The 16,924-nt window shown below is 43.4% G+C and overlaps 1 protein-coding gene across 1 annotated transcript in view; it reads left to right on the top strand.

Moving 5' to 3' along the window:
- Positions 1-16,152, top strand: part of leng9 (leukocyte receptor cluster (LRC) member 9) — a 28,768-nt gene extending 12,616 nt beyond the window's left edge. Inside the window, exons 2-5 of the mRNA XM_039741817.1 lie at positions 164-224; positions 3,796-3,901; positions 7,573-8,138; positions 14,974-16,152. Coding sequence (XP_039597751.1) covers positions 200-224; positions 3,796-3,901; positions 7,573-8,138; positions 14,974-15,767 — 1,491 coding nt within the window. The 5' untranslated portion in view covers positions 164-199 and the 3' untranslated portion in view covers positions 15,768-16,152. The remainder of the gene's footprint in view (positions 1-163; positions 225-3,795; positions 3,902-7,572; positions 8,139-14,973) is intronic.
- The last annotated feature ends 772 nt before the right edge of the window (positions 16,153-16,924 follow it).

Consider the following 16,924-nt stretch of genomic DNA (forward strand, 5'->3'; position numbering starts at 1 on the left):
ATCCAGTAAATATTGAATTTGTGTCCATCTTATTCTGTTATTATTTATTAGCTTTGTGAGTATCAGTTCTAGTAATACATTATATTACAACATTTATTGAGACTGAGGCTGGTTTGTGACTGATGAGGTGAGCAGTGTTTTTCGTTCCCCTTTCTACTGCTAGGTTGGGCCATTCTGAAGAGAAGACATCCCCACGAAGATGGCCAGCCAATCAGAAGAGTCAGGTAAGCCTGGCGTAGTCCTAGAATGGAAGTCAAGTAACACTAAATCTTGGCAGCTTTTCTTTCTGTGCCTCGCCACATACGTACGTACATTTTCATGTCATCTTAATCCATTTCAGGATGATAGGGAACTGTAGCCCACCCTGGCAGCATCAAGCGTGAGGTAGAGACTAACTAACCCTGAACAGGGCACCGGAGTACCACGTTAGTCTCTCACACACACATCTACTGGTATGGGGGGCAATGTAGACTTGCCAAGCGACAGAATACAGATGTCTGTGGGATGTGTGAAAGATGACTGGAATACTCCTAGGAGAGCCCACTTAAGACATAAGAAGTGCAGTGGTGTGCAAAAGTTTTCAACCCCCTTGAAAGTCGTCCTCATTTTCTACATGAGAGAAGGTGTTGTCAAAGAAGAGACAAGTGAGCCACAAAAAGAGTTGGGGCAGCCGCCCGTATATTACAAAAGAGTTAAGTGTGGTGTACAATTGAGTACAGATTTGAGTCCAGGACAGAACTGTCTTGACGAGGCAAAGATGGCGGTTTTAAAGGAGAAGACAGGAAGTGATGTCATCAGGGCCGGAAATGGAAAATGGCGTCCTCAGAACCAGGCAGAATTTCCCATAATCAGTCTGCAGTGGAAAGAGAGAAAGTGGGTCAGTACACTCTGCCACCCCCTGGTCTGGGTTGAAATTACCCTCATTCAGGCCCTTTAACTGCCTCCCAGACGCACGTGTGTGACGATGTGTCCCCATATTCACCAATTCAGGATTTGTAATGTGAACTCTTATGCAGTAACCGTACATTTCCAGATGATCCATTTTCTGTATATGTTGAAGTGTGGCTCACAAGTAGGACTTCAGTATTTTTAATTATGACCTTTGTGTCACTTGTCATTCATTTGTCATTTGTGTAAACCTGGAGCTTCCAAAGCACAGAGCTTGAAATACGTAGGCAACACACAAACTTTGGAGTTTGTCTTCTTCAGTTCAATATCTACAGAAAATGGTTTATCTGGACTTTGGAAATGTATTGTTACAGCATAAGAGTTCATATTACAAATCCTGAATTGGTAAATATGGAGACAAATCCATGGTCATGAAGAAAATGAGGAGGACTTTAAAAAGGGACTGAATACTTTTACACACCACTGCATGTGTACACCGTACCAAGGCAGAGGTCGGGTTCATTATGAAACCCCAGGACACCAAACTCCATGTTTTGTCTTGTTAGAGTATTATTTTACTCTTCTTTACCCTTTTGTATTATTAATATGTAGCCTTTGTCAGAATGTCTCAAATCTCACAGACTTAGCACTCTTTATAAGGTATTGTACTTTATAACTTCTCCCCACCTTCCCCTCTACATCTATAACCTCAGGCAATTAGGTGTAGTAAAAGACAAGCAGGAGTTACATTACACTTTAAATAATGTATTATTGATAATATTCATAAATAATAACAATATGCAAATTACATTTGAATATTGGCAACTATACAACCTGATAAATGGTAATGTGTAGTTTCAGGCCGCACACAGACTTATTAGTTACTTAAAATGTCTCCAGTTAAGGCATCATTTGTGGTCAGCTTTCTTCAAATTTGTAGATTTTCTGTCCAACCCCTAGAGCCAATACTATACAATACAATTTATTTTTCTAAAGCCCAAAATCACACAAGAAGTGTTGCAATGGGCTTTAACAGGCCCTGCCTCTTGACAGCCCCCCAGCCTTGACTCGCTAAGAAGACAAGAAAAAATTCCCAAAAAAAACAAAAAGGAAGAAACCTTGGGAAAGGCCATTCAGAGAGAGACCCCTTTCCAGGTAGGTTGGACGTGCAGTGGGTGTCAAGAAGAAGGGGGTCAATACAATACAATATACAGAACAGAACAAATCCTCAATACAGTATAAAAATAAAAAATGTACAAGTACGGAGCCGAATTTAACAGATGATATCACATAATATGATTTGGATTTGTTCAGAGTCCTGGAGACCTCATCCATCAAGCTGCCTCCCCCATTTGGCCAGTGTTAGGCCAGCTAATCCAATGAAAGGACCCCTCTACCCCACAATTCCTGCGATCCTCCATCAGGGATGACTTTATCTTAGGCAGGCAAAACAACTTGGCAGGTGGGCAGTGGGCACCAAGTGCCACATTTGAGTACCGAGAAGAGAAACAGAATAGGTGAGGGTAGTAACAAATTCTAACTGTCATGTTACTTATGTTTTAGTGTTAATGATTGACAACCAAGATGCAGTCTATACAGTTAATCAGCAGCTCTAGTCAGGGTGTGCTAAACTGAAGTAGTGAGTCTTCAGTCTGAGACCGAAGGGGCATCTCTTATAGAGGCAGGCAGGCCACTCCACAGTTTAGGGGCCCTGTAACTAAAGGATCGACCTCCCACTGTTATTTTATTAATCCTTGGAATCCTAAAGAGACCGACATCTTGAGATCTTAATATGCGCTCTAGTTTGTAAGTCATGATAAGCACAGATAAGTAAGCCGGACCTTGACCATTTAATACATTATATGTTAAAAGGAGGATTTTGAAATCTGCCCTAAACTTAACCGGGTGCCAGTGTAAGGATTTAAGAACTGGAGTTATGTGTTTGTATTTTCTCATTCTTGTAATAATTCTTGTAGCAATAGGGTGTCATGGTACTTAAAGGCTTCCAAGCAGCCATATTTCAGACCAATGGGGCACAGAATACATTCACACCTGCCCTCCAAACCAGGTGTTAAGGTAAAGCTTGGCAGCTGGGCAGTCTGGCTTTCCTGTGGGGGTTGACTGAGAGACTCCTGCAGAGAATCACTGGCCAAACTGGTTTGAGGCACTTCACCCCAACCCTGCCGTAAAATTACTAAGAGTCTCATTCCTAAAAGAGGGATAGGGGACTTGAACCATTGCTGTTATTATCAATAATGTAACACTTATATTTGCTTTGTCTAAGTTACAAATAAAGACATGCAAAGTATTTATCAAATTGTATTCAAAATTTCACATCACAACACTCCATGAGACAGCAACCGTAAGGTCTGAGCCGCCGTGCCACTCGTATCCCGTCACGGCACTCGTTTCTACTAATTAAGGAGCCTCATCCTGTTTCCTGAGGTCAGAGTTGCAGAAAGCGATTAGTCTGTCAGGTGTCGCTCCCACAAGCAGCATTCCCGAGAGCGGACTAACAGGTCGGACCACTCGGGTGTTAGATGTGACGCACGGGCTTTTCTTTAAAAGTGTGGATTACAGCCAAAGCCCTGGCAATGTAAACTATGAACTCCTGTCCTCCTGTTACATCAGGTGAGGTACAGCTTTGTATTCTTTACTCTTTTGAATTTCTAGTGAAATGCTTTCCATTTGCTAAAATAGTAACTGGAATTACTGGTTTGGTTAAAAAAAATTGTTAGGCTTTTGTCATTGTTTAGATTGACAGCCACTGATTTTATTTTTAACTCAATTAAATTTGCCGCTGCTTAATGTCACTCGCGGGAAATTGTATGCCATGGGGCAGCCTTTTTTGCATTTTCCATACATTGTGTCGTTAACATCTGCATCACTGTCTTCTTCTTTTGCCAGGAGGTCCTGACAAAGTGGCAGAATCAAAAAAGGAGAGCGCCAGCGTTTGCCAGTTCTACTTGCAAGGCCTTTGTCGCTTTGGATCCCAGTGTTGGAACATTCACAGGTCAGTTCAGAGCAGTGTGATGTGCCATCAGATGTTGAGTTTTTCTAAAGTACGTAACATTGTCACTTCGGGGTTGCAGGTCATCTGAGCCTCTCCTGGCTGTGCTGGGTGTAAGAACAGGAATCAGCCCCGGTCAAGGGTCCCACTCACTCACTCGCATACCCACCACCACAGAGCCTTTCGTGGAATCAGCAGTCAACCTAAGAATTGCGTAATTAAAGATTTGGAGGAAAAGCCAATAAAATACCCCAACTCCACATAGATAATGCGTTAGCATGGGAGAGGTGAGGAGCCTGTACTGACGCTGAGCCGTTGCTGCACCCACCACTTGACAAAACCACCTTAGGATCCCAAATTAGGACTCGAGTGCAGCCACCTGTCAGGTGACACCTCAGCACCACATTGGAAAAGTGGGAGGCTTTTTAATGGTGACTGGAGTGCCAGTCCTGCCACCAACCCCCAGGTTTTCCGTGCAGGGTGGAGGACCTGCTTGCAGAGTAACATCACACCTAGAATGGGGCAGTTGCAGGTTAAGAGTCTCGCTGAAGAGTCCAATGGAGTGGAGTCACTACTGGCGTTTATGGGATTTGAACCAGCAACCTTCCGATTACCAGTGCAGATCCCCAGCCTCTGAGCCCCCACTGCATCCGCATGGGAGAAATAAATAAAAGCAAATCTGCTTCTAGGGTGGCGTAGTGGAACAGCAACCACTGCCTTATGAATTGGACTCCCACGCCACACCTCTGTCTGTGCCTACAGTGGATTCACTTTCTGCACACTTCTTTGTCCTATACATTTAATTTTAAACGGATGAATCGGTCTTCACTCAATAACCCACAGTTACAATGTGAAAACTTGTTTTCAGAAAGTTTAGCAAAAGTATTAGAAATCAGAAAACTGACATTTTTCATTCCTATAAGCATTCAGACCCTTTGCTGTGGCTCTCCAGGTTGTGGGCTTGTGCATCCTGTTGGCTTTAATTGCAAACAACAACATTTATTTCTGTCTCACATTTTCACACAAATGGTGCAGCTCAAAGTGCTTTACAAGATAAAGAAAGAAAGGTTTATAAAAAACAAAGAGGTGATACAAAATGACTAAGAATAAAGTAAAGTTCAATGGCCAGGACGGCAGAAAAAAAATCTGCTGGGGTTCCAATGCCAAGAGACCACCCAGCCCCCAGTGGGCATTCTACCTGACATCAATGATCACAATCCATCCTGATAGTTTTCAGGCTTCACGTGGTCATGTGGACGTCTGGCCTTCAATCTATCAATCTATGCCCCATGATGCACTTGGTTGCTCTTCTCTGCACAGCTTCAAGTGCTGCTATGTCTTTCATGTAGCGTGGTGACCAGAACTGCACACAGGACTCCAGAAGTGACCTCATTAGTGCATAATATAGTTGGAGCATAACATCCCTTGACATAAATTCAACAGTTTTCCAATGCCAAGAGACCACCCAGCCCCCAGTGGGCATTTCTACCTGACATCAATGATCTCAATCAGTCCTCAAGGTTTTCAGGTTCATGTGAAAGAATTTGATGACAAGGGTCATGTGGACATCTGGCCTTCAATCCATCGATGTAGGGGCTGCATGGTACCCTGGTCAGGTGGCGTTGGTGCAGATCACCACCAGAGAAAAAAACAGAAATGATAATTCAATGCATATATAGTAAACCAAGTAACTGGCCTAAAGAAGGGTCATTGTCAGGGAGGTGACCAAAAACCCATTGGCCACTCTTAACACAGCTTCAGTAGTCCTGTGCTGAGATGGGAGAACCTGTAGAAAGTGTGACCGTCTAAACAGCTCCCTGTCAATAAGACTTTGACAGCAGAGGGGCATGATGGAAGGCACGCTTGAGTTAAAGGGTTTGGTTTGGTCTGACGAGACAAACGTTGAACTCTTTGGGCAGACCACCAAGCACTGTGTCTGGTAAAGACCACACACTGCTCATGGCCGGCCCAACACCAACGCTACTGTGAAGGACGGCTGTGGCAGTATGGAGGTGCTTCTCAGTGGCAGGGACAGAGAGGCTCCTCAGAACTGTGGAAAAGATGAATTGATGCCAAATCCAGGGATGCCTGCTCCGGTATGCACATCGGCCTTACGCTGGAGTGACGGCTCACCTTTTAGCAGAGCAGAGACTTGAAGCATGTGGCCATGACATCGCTGGAGTGGCTTTGGGATGAGTCTGTCTGAGTGTCCTCGAGTGGCCGAGCCTTAAACCCCATAGAACACGTGTGGAGAGACCTGAGGATGGCACTTCACAGACGCTCCCCATCCAGTCTAATGGAGCCTGAGAGGGTCTGCCAGGAAGAATGGGAGAAACTCGAAGCTGGAATTGCAGCCATAGGGGCTTCTTCAACGTAGTGAATTAGGGGTCTGAATACTTTTGGTTTTTCATGAATTTGCAAACCTTTCTGAAAACATGTTTATGTATATTTTAATTTCCACTTTATTTTTTTCTTTTTGTTTTATAATTTCTTAGGTTTTGTGCCTGTGGTGTATAATAATAATTGACAATAATATCTTATTTTGTATATCTTGTTAATTTTATGTTTATTTTTTGTCTTTTCTTTGTTATATGTATGTCATATTATGTTTTTAATCATACTGTGTTTATTCATCGCTTTGCCTTTTGTGTTATGTTAATAGCAGAGGTTTTAGTTATTGGTCTCCTTAATGTGAAGGCCAAGGAGGCGGGGCCACCTAGTGATGGAGTGAGAGGATTGTCCCAGCTGTATAGCTAAAATAATAATAATATGACATAAATACAAAAAAATACAAAACTAAATATTTAATTATTAGCAAAATTTACAAAATAATATTTAAAAATATTACGTAAACTAAAAAGAGACTCAAGCTGCAGACGAGACCCTGGTTATCGTATTAGATTTCAGATACCGTATATACTCGTGTTTAAGTTCTCACATGGATAAGTCGGCCTTGAGTTTACCGTATAATTTCCGGTATTTTATAATGTTAATCGTATAAGTCAAATGTGGAAAACTCACACTATTGGTCCAAGCGATTACGATATGCTAACAACGAGCTGAGAGAGTAACCACGGAGCACACAGCCTTTGTTTTCTATGTATTGTGCCTACATGACCATACGGTAACACCCAAACTATTCCAAAGTGACGTTTGCACCGTTTTGTGTTTTTTGTATCTCACACCCTCATACACCTTTATCGTAAGAGCATCCCTAATCTACGATGGAGCGTTCGATCAGAAGAAAATAAGAAGCTGGTTTTAAATTTAAAAGTCGTTGAAGTAGCGATAGAAATTGGTAACTACGCTACTGCAACAAAATTCGATGCGTCTGAGAAACTGATGTGAGATTGTAGGAGGCGAGAAGATGAAAGAAAAAAATTAATTGTCGCATTTTTGAACGGGTGTATAAGTCGGGTCTGATTTTATGAACGATTTTTGGTGTTTCAAGACCCGACTTATACGCGAGTATTTTTCAGTATTTGTTCTTACTAAAAGTCTTTTGTACAGACACACATTTTTAAACCTCCTTAGTCAAAGGTCATGAGATGCCTGGCAGCACCGAATGTAGTTGGTGGGGAAAAAGCCATGGGTGGGACATCGTTCAGTTTAAGGGTAGGATTGGCTTAAATCCTTTGAATGAAACCTTTTTTTTCCCCCCAATGGTTTTCCAGTAAACTCCCTCCAGTCCCCGGGGATTCCTCAGTGAAGAGGTGTGATGCAGATGTTAGGTCACATTCAGCAAGTGCTGCGGAGAATTCCAAATACAAGAAGAGCCCAGTGAAAGAGGGAACAAAGGGGAGAAGCAAGAAGGACAAAGAGGACCTGAAGCAAGATGCGGGGTCCAAAAAAAAGCCATCTATGAAGACTGCGGAGGATGTGATCTCCCGTATCCTTTGGGATCCGGAGCTGAAATCTGAAGAATTTACGGTAGGCTACCTCGACCGCTTTCTTGGGGTCCTGGAGAAGCCATTTTCAGAGTTTAGCTGGGAAGAAGATTTTGCGGCCCTGGACACCTATGAAGTTCTGGCTGTGCCTCAGCACCGCATCCAGTATTTCCGTTATCGTGACAAGGTGGTCTGGGATAAAAACCACAGGCTTGACGATGTGTTTGGCTCTACGGGCAGTGGAAGGACCATCATAGATGTTATCGATGACGAGAGGAGAGAGAGAAATGGAGGACGGGATGAGGAGAAAGGCGATGTTAAAGAGGAGGACGCTGAAGAGGAGACAAAAAAAGGTAAGAAAGAAAAAAAATGGTCACCGACAACACTGTCTGCTTGCAGCTTGAATGTCCCTGAACACACCACAGTGCCACCCTCCCCACTTCCCTTCTACACCTGTAACCTCAGGCAATTAGACAGAGTAAAGAAACAGGCAGGGGTTAAGTTACACATTTAATTATTTTAATAAAATGTCCCAAAATATTAAGGAAGCAGAATACAAAGTGAATATCAGCAAACCACACCATTACAGCCTAAGTAGCCGTGCATCTCGTGTCCATAGGCGGCTCTCGGCTTACCTTCAGTCTAATATGGCCTTTGAATGGACTACTCAAACAGGCCTCATGCCCATCTCAATATGGCTGCCAAGATAGAGTTGTCTTCAGGTAAGGTGACCAGCTTTATACCATTCTTACCTGCCATGACTGGGGAAGTCACTAAAGCTCCAAAGCACTTTCAAAGAATAGGCCTCTGTGGGGGAAATACCATCAAACCCCGGCAAGAAAAAGGCTTTGAATAATCTTAAAAATACAAAAGGCTCTGCAATACACGCAGCTGTGAGGAGCACAAAGTCAGGGCAGTCCCACTGCACAGTCAAAAACAGTCAGAAGATCCTGAGTCAATAACAAAGGCACAGATCCTCACAAGGAACTCTCCAGTCTTGAGTGCGTTCGAAATGAACCGGCAGGAACGATGGAGGGCCCTGCCATAAATAGAGTGGAGGGGCTGTCCCTGGTGGTGATTGGCAGGTGGCCCCGCCCCACAGTGAATCTTTATACTAATAAAAGGCAAAGCCCTCACTCACTCACTGACTCATCACTAATTCTCCAACTTCCCGTGTGGGTGGAAGGCTGAAATTTGGCAGGTTCATTCCTTACAGCTTCCTTACAAAAGTTGGGCAGGTTTTATGTCGAAATTCTACGCGTAATGGTCATAACTGGAAGCAGTTTTTCTCCATTTACTGTAATGGAGATGAGCTTCAACGCCGTGGGGGCGGAGTTTCGTGACATCATCACGCCTCCCACGTAATCACGCAGTACATAGAAAACCAGGAAGACCTCAAAAAAGCGCTCAAGAAAACATGCATTATATAATTGAGAAGGCAGCGAAACAATAAGAAGCGAGCAAGTGACATATACAACCATATATTCATGAGTGTTGCCAGCTCGGAAAGAAAGCACGGTGTAAACCTAAACTTTAAATTAAGTTCATAGACAGGCTACGCTGGCTTCACATACACACAGGTAATGCGGGATACAAGTTTAATGAGAGGACGCAGGATATAAACGAGAGTTTTGATCACTTTGTAACTAAGTTAAAATTGTAGGTGAAGGGGTGTGCTTATGCAAATTCCGAGAGACTGTGTTTGTGGGGGATTGACAGTTAAGGCGGGTGGGGAGTCACGTCATCATCTCCCTCCCACCTCATTTTGCTCTGAGCTGAGCTCCGCGGCTAACGCCGTCATCCGAAGCAAATTCCTCAGACTGCCACCAAATACTCACAGAAAAATCCACAAGTTAATACACACGCTGTCTCTAGAGTTTCTACACACTGAATCCTCCAGGCACTACTTACAAAAGGTCACATTGACAATCGTGTTACGTTATTTTTAAAATCTTTCCTTTTCTTAGCACAAGCACAGCCGAGAAGCTTCGATGCATGTGCTCCATAACGTTAAAAATAATGCATTTAATCACACTTTGCATTACAAGCAAAGGGAGCTTTTGTCAATGCATGATTTCCTGGTACACCGATTACTTTGATCAGCACATCCCGATTCATTTTACCCTCGCACCACCTTAGTTTGAGAAGAAGTATGAAAAATATGAGGTTAACACAGAAAACAGATCACCAATTCAAGCTTTATGAATAATCGATTCGCCATCAATAATTGTTTTGGTAAAGCCATCCTCCTTCCATTTTATAATTTTTCTGCCACTAGCCATGATTAAATGAACGGTAAAAAGTAAGAGCCACTAGCCATGATCGCCGGCCGGAGCTGGAAATGTGCCTCCTCCACACCGCGAGGGGCGCCCGCCCTGGTTCTGTTGGGGCACGGGTTGAGGGCATGGAAGCCCTTCCCTGTAGGGGCGTGGTCACCGCCAGGCGGCGCCCGATGCCGGTTTATCCCAAGACGGTCCGGCTGGGGCTGGAGCCCGCCGGGACGCTTGAGGACAAGAGGAGGGCGAGTGTAAAAACAGGTGCCGGAGTAAGAGCAAAGTCTGTGAACGGCCCGCAGCAGCGACCCACACACTGAGGAGCGCCCGTGCACAACGCTGAGCGCTTTACCCGAGACCGCCGCGGACCGCATTATGGCCGAAGCTTCCCAGGTGCGGAGGAAGGACCATGGCATGACTTATTCCTTGTCGGTGGCAGGGGCCTGTCAACCGCGGTGCCTCGCCGCAGCAGCCGGAGAGCTGCTGAAAGGCCAGCATGTCGCCGCACTAGGGAGGAAAGAGCTAAATGGCCGCGGGCCGGATGTCCCGCCGCTGAGGCATATATATGACTGTGAGCAACACTCATGACAATGTCAATCATGTTTCGGCCCTTATTATTAAAATGTTTCCAGCGGGCGAGCGGCGCAGACCACAGGGGCGCGCTTTGCGGCGGGGTTCTTTTCATTACTTGCCCTTTCGGTTGTGCCGCTCGAACACGGTGGGGCACTACTGAGGAGGGCTTGTGCCTCCTCCAGACCGCGAGGGGCCCGCCCTGGTATTGGGAGCCACGGTCGAGGGCATGGAAGCCCTTTGCTATATAGCTGGATATACACCGCGAGGGGGCGCCCGCCCTGGTTCTGTTGGGGGCCACGGGTTGATGGAAGCCCTATGGTCACCGCCAGGCGGCGCCCGATGCCGGTTTATCCTCCAGCCCGCCGGGACGCTTTGAACAAGAGCGAGTGAGACTTTTGATATCATGAATTATCCCGGGAGCCGCACTTCCGCCACACCAGTGCTTTATGCAAACTGGGGTCTGCCTGCCCAGCCTTATTTAAGTCGGTGGTGGAAGTCGGGAGCAGACGGAACTGGAGAGAGAGGACGGGAGGCGGCCAGGAAGGCACAAAAGACTGCCTGGATAGCTGTGGGGTGCCTTTGAGGTGTGTGGTGACAATATGCTGACTGCGCTTCTGCCTTAAGTCAAAGTGAGCACTTTTAATTTTTTAATTTTTTCATCCTCCCCTGAGCTATAGCCCAGACAAGTGCAAACACGGGACCCCTTTTCTACACCACGGCAAAATAATATTAAGGCGATTCACAATCGAGGCGAGGCACAAATTTGAACGCTCACATAGAAAATGTAATTTCAATGTACCTGTACTTCTTAAAACGTTAATGTTTTACTGTTTAATAACTTATAGACTATAATTTATTATTTTTCCCTTGCACTCAGTGACCAAAGCTATACACACACATATAGACACATACAAACATACACACAAGTATATGTATGTGTATATATATACACACACACACACACATACATACACACATATATATAATTTGTGTGTGTGTTGTGTATGTATGTGTGATGAATATATGTATATATATATATATATATATATATATATATATATATATATATATATATATGTGTGTGTGTATATGTAGATATGTATATAGATATGAAGATATGTATATATGTCTATCTATATATATATATGTCTATATATATATATGTCTATATATATATATATATGTATGTATGTATGTGTGTGTGTGTGTGTGTGTGTGTGTGTGTGTGTGTGTATATATATATATATATATATGACAGCAGCAATCCAAGCTGTGAGAAAACAGTAAAAAGGAGGCGTGTCAGACGTCGTGGTACATTTTCTGATGCAGCTAGATGAAAACAACTTCGTGACGCTGCCGCCAAATACACAAAACAATTACTTTGACAATCATGTTACATTATTTTTAAAATGTTTCCTTTTCTTTTTCATAACTTCTTTAACACATGACATCGCTGTGAAGCGCGGGTATTTTGCTATATATATATATATATATCACAGCGACACTCATAACAGTGACAAAACAATTACATTGACAATCATGTTACGTTATTTTCAAAATATTTCCTTTTCTTTTTCATTACTTCTTTAACACACTACTTCTCCGCTGCGAAGCGCGGGTATTTTGCTAGTCACCCATAAAGCACATGGGTCGTAACCAAGGCCTGATCCATTTACAAATGAGCACAAAGTAAAATGTACATAATAAAGAAAAGCAACATGAATACAAATAAGTGGCATAAAATTAGACGATACAAACAAGGAACATGGCTGTGAACGCCAGCCAGGGAAACATGACATTACCACAAAACACATACCACTGGGGCATTGTGGTACAGAATGGCCTTCGAATCAAAACCAGTCATTAACAGCCATGCTTTAGACCAACAGATCTAGTCTACCTGGTAACAGTGAGAGCGCTCAGCTCCAACTCGTCCCCCAGTTGGTTCGTTTAGACCATTCATAGCCTTCCTGCGGTGGATGACTTAGAGGCTCCAAGTCCACACACAGTCACTCTTGTCTAAGCTGGGTTTAATTCTCCATATAACACCGTACATCACCGTACATTTCACATCCTGTGTCAGACCTAAAGACTCAGGGAGTGGGGGGTTATTTAGGTAAACATCAAAGCAATGTTGTTCTGAAGTGAAACGTGCCCCCTAAAACAATACAATGCAATTTATTTTTTATATAGCCCAAAATCGCACAAGAAAAGCTACAATGGACTTTAACAGGCCCTGCCTCTTGACAGCCCCCCAGCCTTGACTCTCTAAGAAGTAAAGGAAAAACCTTGGGAAAGGCATTTCAAAGAGAGACCCCTTTCCAGGTCGGTTGGGCGTGCAGTGGGTGATAAAAAGAAAAAGGGGGTCAATACAATACAATAGAATACACAGAACAGAACACAAGTAACAGCGTCTAATGTCTCATTTGCTTTGTCTAGCTTACAAATAAAGACAGGCAGAATATATCATATCGATCAACTTGTACGTTAGAAATCACTCCACCACAAATCACGTGAAGCAGATGGTGTCCAATAAAGTGAACAGAACTTCTGGCCAATGAATGTTGGGGGGGTCTTCAATTGAAAAGCTTCAGTACATTCCACTTTCGTTCATGGGGTCTTTTGCAGTAATGGTTGATTTTCTAATACTTTAGCATACATTTGGGTTGTGAATGTTAGGCTGACACGGCAGGGAACACCCTCAGCTCCAATGAAGGCACCCGGAGACTCGGAACAGACAGCAGCATTCAGCTTTATTGTATGGCGCGCATACAGACTCATGAGCCCCCAGCTATTGACACCTTTTACTTTTATTATAATTCGTCTCATTTCAGCCATTATTCTTCCTCATCTGACTTCTAGCATTCCATTGCTCTAGTCCTGCTCCAAATTGATTGCACCAGTAATTCTTAGTTCAGGGGGTGTCTGTCTATCTTATCTGTTTGATGAGGACTATTGTTGCTTGCTACTATAATTTTCAGCCAAAGAGTTCACATTCTCTGTCTAATCGAGGGGCCCATCTTTCTCCGGCCCGCCAGCACATCTGACCTTTGGCTTATGAACTATTGGTGGCTTCTAGCTCATACAGAATAATAAAAAATATGTAGGCATAAGTCTTTTTAATGCTAACTCTTACTTCTTAATACTGTGTAAAACTAGGGGGTTTTGCTCCCTGCTTGCTTCGCTTAACCAACCCGGGGCACACTACACGCTAGCCACTTCGTGTCTCTGCCACTCGCGTTGTGAAAGGGGGGGAGCTGAACGCACGCTAAGGAGATGCGGTCAGATCAGCTGCTGGCTTGCTGCTACTGAGCTGCGTGATCTGCTTGTCGCGCTGCACGTCGATCATTTAAAAGCCCGTACAGCAGCCGTCCTTTTGTCTCCCTGCCTTGTCTTGCAGGATGTTAAAGTGTCTTTCTGAGAAGATCACGTGGGACGTTAAAGTGCCTTTCACGGGATGTCAGTGTCTTTTTGTGAAGATCACATCTCAACCCAAGATTTTTTTATTATAATAGGGAGATATAGTGTCTTCTTTTCTCATGTGCTTATAATACTTTTCTAATACTGTACGTAGAGATTACCAATTTTAAGAGTTCCGTTTTCTGTATGAACTGACGGTGTGACTGGATATCCACAAGGTTTTTTTTTTTTTCGTTTGTTGTGGTTGTCATTGTTGGTCCCCATTGACATCAATTGTATCAGGGATTTTGTTATTCCATTCTCCAATAAACCGTGAGACTAACCCTTTTTCTCTGCCATGACTAGAAACAAGGTAAGGGGTAAGTAAAAGTTGATTTTTGCCTGGAGTTCTGCCTTATAGAATATAGATATTTATTTATATAGCACCTTACTATACATTTACATGCAACTCAAGGTGCTTTCCACAGATTAATTAACAAAAACAGACATATCACATGTACTTTTTTTACCATCATTAAGCACACTATAATTTCTAATAAATGTAAGTACATTAAATACAAAAATAAACCAGGTATTGTTAAGCAAAAAGTGCAAAACAAACCTTCACTCTTATCAGAAAAATGTTTCCCAATTAAAATATTTGTACATTAAGGATGACAATAGAATAAACAGATCTAATTAATATTTAAAATAAACATATATTATTATACATCTACATTTTAGGCATATATGTACATGGCAAACCAACAAGTAGAAACAGTTTGATATTATTAATGAAAGAATACAAAAGCAAAACATATGACACAAAGGACAAACAAATTTTTTTTGCCTTAAGCACTGCCACTTGACTGCTGCCCCTGCGTCTTTGACTCTTTACACTTGGTTTTTATGTGTTAAATGTGAATTTTAATTATATTTTTAGGAGAAATCGAGCCTGAGTGCTGTTCCCACGAAGATGGTAAACTCTTGTCCCATTTCTCCGCTCAATGTGGATTGCAGGAGGACCGTGAAACCACACCATTGTCTCCTAAGAACACCACACCAGTGCCCCGCTCTACTGAAGGTGACCTTTCTGTAATGGGGTCAGATGAGAGTGACCATCATGAGAATCTGAAACCAAACTACTTTGTGTCTGTTCGGCTTACCGAGGACATGTTCAGAAGCGCAACTAGAGATGTTCACAATTACCTGGTACAGAAGGATGCCACCTTGGCCGATTATTGCCTTCCTCTGGGCACGCTGCACTTAACTTTGTGCCTTTTGTCGTTAAACAGCCCCGAGGAAGTTGACTTGGCGAGGAATGTCCTGCAAGAATTTGCATTTGAACGCCGAAGGTTGTTGCCCCCCCCTTTAGTTCTTTCTTTCCCAGATGGCCTGAAAGATTTCAAGGCCCGAGTCCTGTATGTGCAGCCTGAACCTCTGGACTCGGTCCAGAAGCTGGCAAAGACTTTGGCCACGGCCCTCAAGGAGAAAGGTCTGACTGTGGTGTGCGGACAGCAAGAAGCTAATCTTCATGTTGCTTTGGCTAAAGTGAGCAAACGCTTAAAGAACGAAGACAGCGGGGCCTCTGGCTGCTTCCCTCAAAGTCTGTACAAAGGGGTCCCTCCTCTAGATTTTGGGTGCCAGGCTGTGGAGGAGTTGGCCTTGTGCTGCGCGGGCAGAGCCAGGCGTCATGATGGGTTTTACGCGACCCCGGCTGTCGTCAGGCTGTACTGAGGGCATTTTTATTATTTGCACTTGCATCGAATGAACACATCGATTGGGGTTTTGGGATTTTTAGCAGGTTATTGGGGTCCTGTTATGGTTAATTCACCTGAGTTATGACAGGGAATCATGGCTGACACTACATAATACAAGTCCTTCATTTATAGTGACCTTCATGACACGACTGATGTCCCCTCCAGGGTTGCTTCTTGTCTTAACATCCAGCACTTCTGGTGTAAGACTCGAGCCCACCCAAAACCCTGAATTGGACAGAACAGGTAGGAAACTATATGCTTGTCATAAAGGGGTCCAGGAGGCTCATCTAATCTGAAATTAATTAAGAGAACGCTCTGTTGCTTCATACCGTTAATAAAATGGCATTCATTTATAAATCAAATTAATCTTAGTAGAAATAACTCGTTGACCTGAGCGCTGCCTTCGACACCATTGACCATGAGACATTGCTGTTGCGGCTTGAACATCTTGTTGGGCTTAAAGGGGCCGCTCTTAACTGGTTCAGGTCAGATCTAACTGGTAGGCACTTTTCAGTGACTTTAAATTCCTCTTTTTCATCTACTGCTCCTTTTAAATGTGGTGTTTCTCAGGGATCCATTTTGGGTCCTATTTTGTTCTCTATATACCTTCACCCTATTGGAGTGATTTTTAGGAAATTTAACTTTTCTTTTCACTGCTATGCTGATGATACTCAGGTTTATATTCCCGTCTGTAACTCTGCAATAAATCAACTGCACAACCGTCCTTTTGAACGAAGATCCTGGATGGCTAATAATTTTCTTGATCTGAATCAAAATAAAATGGAGGTGCTTATAGTGGGTCCATCAGCTAAAGCCGACATTGGTCTTGGACTTCTCGACTCTTTCTCTGTCAAGTCCTCAGTCTTGGTGTTACCGTTGACAGTAACCTCTCTTTTGAGAAACAGATTAATTCTGTAGTTAAGATTTGCTTTTTCCAGCTTCGTCTATTAGGTAAGATCAGGCCTTTTTATCTTCTAGGGATCTTGAGAAAGCGACTCCTGCTTTTATCTTTTCTCGCCTTGATTACTGCAACTCGCTGTATTCTGGGATTAGCAAATTCCTGATACGCAGGTCACCGTTGGACCAGAATTCTGCCGCCCGCTTTCTGGTTGAGTCAAGTAAGTCTGATTCTGT

This window comes from Polypterus senegalus, chromosome 18 (assembly GCF_016835505.1).
Source record: "Polypterus senegalus isolate Bchr_013 chromosome 18, ASM1683550v1, whole genome shotgun sequence".
NCBI lineage: Eukaryota > Metazoa > Chordata > Cladistia > Polypteriformes > Polypteridae > Polypterus > Polypterus senegalus.